Source organism: Myotis davidii, unplaced genomic scaffold, assembly GCF_000327345.1.
Source record: "Myotis davidii unplaced genomic scaffold, ASM32734v1 scaffold2304, whole genome shotgun sequence".
NCBI classification, from domain to species: Eukaryota; Metazoa; Chordata; class Mammalia; order Chiroptera; family Vespertilionidae; genus Myotis; species Myotis davidii.
The window spans coordinates 2,414-5,266 of NW_006294779.1; the positions used below are offsets into that span (position 1 = coordinate 2,414).

General features: G+C 46.3%; 1 protein-coding gene across 1 annotated transcript; it reads right to left on the reverse strand.

Annotated features, from left to right (window-relative positions):
• Positions 1–350: 350 nt before the first annotated feature.
• Positions 351–680, reverse strand: LOC102769126 (T-cell leukemia/lymphoma protein 1A-like). The gene has a single exon (XM_006769404.1). It carries the CDS (start codon positions 678–680, stop codon positions 351–353), a length of 330 nt encoding a protein of 109 aa, XP_006769467.1.
• Positions 681–2,853: the final 2,173 nt, after the last annotated feature.

Here is a 2,853-nt window from a genome sequence, read left to right on the forward strand (position 1 = left end):
ATGCGTCAACTATTATTATCTAAATTAACTGAGTGGTTCCTGGATTAACTGGGTGGTGCACAGCCCTGACCTTTGCCAGGACTTTCAAGCCCTGACCTTTACTAGGACTTTCAATGACTACTAGCTTTTGGGGGGTCTCTGTCTAAACTCAGCTAGTGAAGACAATGAATGGACTCCGGCAGAAGTGAGAGAGAGAGAGAGAGAGATACATCAATGTGCCCTCACACCTGGGGGTGGCAGATAGAATAACAGAGCTTATTAAGAAGGTGAACAGAACTATACACGTCCCACCACCAGGCCAGCAGGACTGGGGCTCAGGTTGACAAGAGCCAGGGACCCGATCAGATGTCCTACGAGTCGTCCATCAGCTCAAGGATCATTTCCTCCACGTCGTCCTCCATGACATGGTGCACGATGCGCCAGAACCGGCCCATGGAGTCCAGGTACTGGTTGCCAGTGTGGAGCATCCACATCGAAGGCATGGTGCTTGGGCTGGTGGTGAGTCCTATATGCTCACTGGGGTAGTCGACCTGGCACAACTGTACTTGCAGGTCACCTCCTATGTCCATGACAAGATACAGCCATGTGCGCTGCTTCTCGTCCTCATACACCGAGGGCCCACGGAGACTCAGGTACATGGGGTGCGAGGTGAGGTGCACGTTCAATGGGAGCTCAGCCATGACCCCTCCATGGTCATAGGAGCAACAGCCACAGCTTTTCAGAGCCTCTCGCTACTTCAGTCCTGGCATTGAAAGACAGGGGATGGCATCTCCAAACACATTTTAACTCGGCTTTTATCTTTATGGTTTTTATGGTTGTGTTTGTGGTTGCCTTTTGTTTATTTTCCAAATTTATATATCTGAACTTCTCTTTCTTTTTAGCTTTAGATCTCTGTCCTAGAAAAAAAACTGTACAAAATGCAAATGAGGTAAAATATGACTCTATGTAGGTAACATAGTCTTTTGGAATTTTAAAAACATTTTTAAATGACAGTTAACATAGAACCTTAGGTTCATTTCAGGGTTACACCCCAATGATTAGACATTATATAATGGACTAAGAAATCATGCAATTAATCTCATACCCATCTGACACCATACACAGTTATTATAATATTACTAGAGGCTCAGTGCACGACATTCATGCACTCTGGTGGGTCCTTCAGCCTACCCTTCAGCCTCTCCCAGTCCGGGACCCCTTGAGGGATGTCCAAATAATAGCTTAGGCCCGCTTTAGTGCTGCTCTGGAGGCTCCCCCACCCACCTTGTCGCGGCAGCTTTGAGCCTGGCTTTTGGCTGTGTGGCGCTCCCCCTTTGGGAGTGCACTTACCACCAGTGGACAGCTCCTGCCATGAGCATCTGCCCCTGGTGGTCCATGTGTGTCATAGCGGCCAGTCATTCTGCCATTTGGTTGATTTGCACATTAGGGTTTCATTATATAGGGTTGACTCCTCAATGCTCTACTTTATTTTGCCATGACTATTGTTTCATTTTTTTTCATATAGTTTTACTGATTTCAGAGAGGAAAGGAGAGGGAGAGAAAGAGAAAAAAAGATCAATGATGACAGAGAATCACGGATTGGTTGCCTCCTGCATGCCTCCTACTGGGGATCAAGACTGTAACCTGGGCATGTGCCCTGACAGAGAATCGAACTGTGATCTCCTGGTTCTTCGGTTGAAGCTAAACAACTAATCCACGCTGACCTGGCTCTTAGTTTTCTTTTCTTAATTAAAACTTTGTTGTTGGATCTACTTTTCTGTTTGTCCTGACACCACCACCTTCTTTCTCATCATCTCAGAAGGAACTCAAAAACCATAGAACAACCCACACCATGCAAATAATATGCAAAAAATATGCTTTACCTTTAACAGCTGGCCTAAAAACAAAGCTAATGTCAGCGTCCACATGGGCTTCTTAACAGAGGTCTTGCTTCTCAAGTGCTAGTGAGAGAAGCAAACCAAAATATTCAAGAACAGGCAGACACCTGGGGTAGCTGATAAGGCAAACAGGAAGCAAAGAGACAGGAGAAACAGCAAGTAGGGTTTCTAAGGTCTCATAACATCACTTATAGAATGATCTCACCCTTCCCCAAACCTCAGCCATGCTCTTGGCAAGAGCAGTATGGTTTTGCTGCTAAACTCACTTCAGTTCACCAAGCCAAAGTTCCTTTCTCAGCTCAGACTCCTTCCCCAATAAATCCTCCTCCTCCTCCTCCCATCCATCTTTTTCTTACCTGTTCTTCTTGCTCTGCCACCTTTTTTCTTACCCGTTCTTCTTGCTCTGAAGGAAAATCACCATTCTTCACTCCTTTCCTCTGTGACCGGTCTCTGCTTCCCCCTGTCACCTGCAGAAGAAAGAACGTGACCATGATACACATATTCCCAGGAGTCCATGTCCCAGGTACTACTGACTCAGAAAAACAAGGTACTACTGACTCACCCCCCAGAAACCAGGCCTGTGAGACAGGTGGTCATCATGAAGGAGAGAGGTTTATTCAGGTGCCGGTAACCTGAGAAGATGGGGGAAGCTCGTCCCAAAATCCATCTGCACATCTCAGTGCAGTCAGAGGCTTTTATAAGGAGGGAGAGGCCAAACAGAGCAAAGAGGTCAGGGGTGGGGCTTGAGAAGTTCTCTACCTGACGACAGGCACATTCCAATCTGATAAGGATCTTACAAGTGGTCAGGTGTTGGTCCAGTGTGCGTCATCCTAGACTTTGTCCTTCTGGTTCTAAGGTTGAAGGTCAGCAAATCTCCCAGAACTGGGAAGGTCAGAGTTCATATCTTGTAAAAGTAGTTCCTAGGATTCTTATACAAACATGCTGTTTACCTACAGGCGTCATTATTAGTCAGAGA

What these genes read in the sequence shown, in the direction of transcription:
- LOC102769126 (XM_006769404.1), bottom strand. Translation starts at nt 680, where the DNA reads ATGGCTGAGCTCCCATTGAACGTGCACCTCACCTCGCACCCCATGTAC.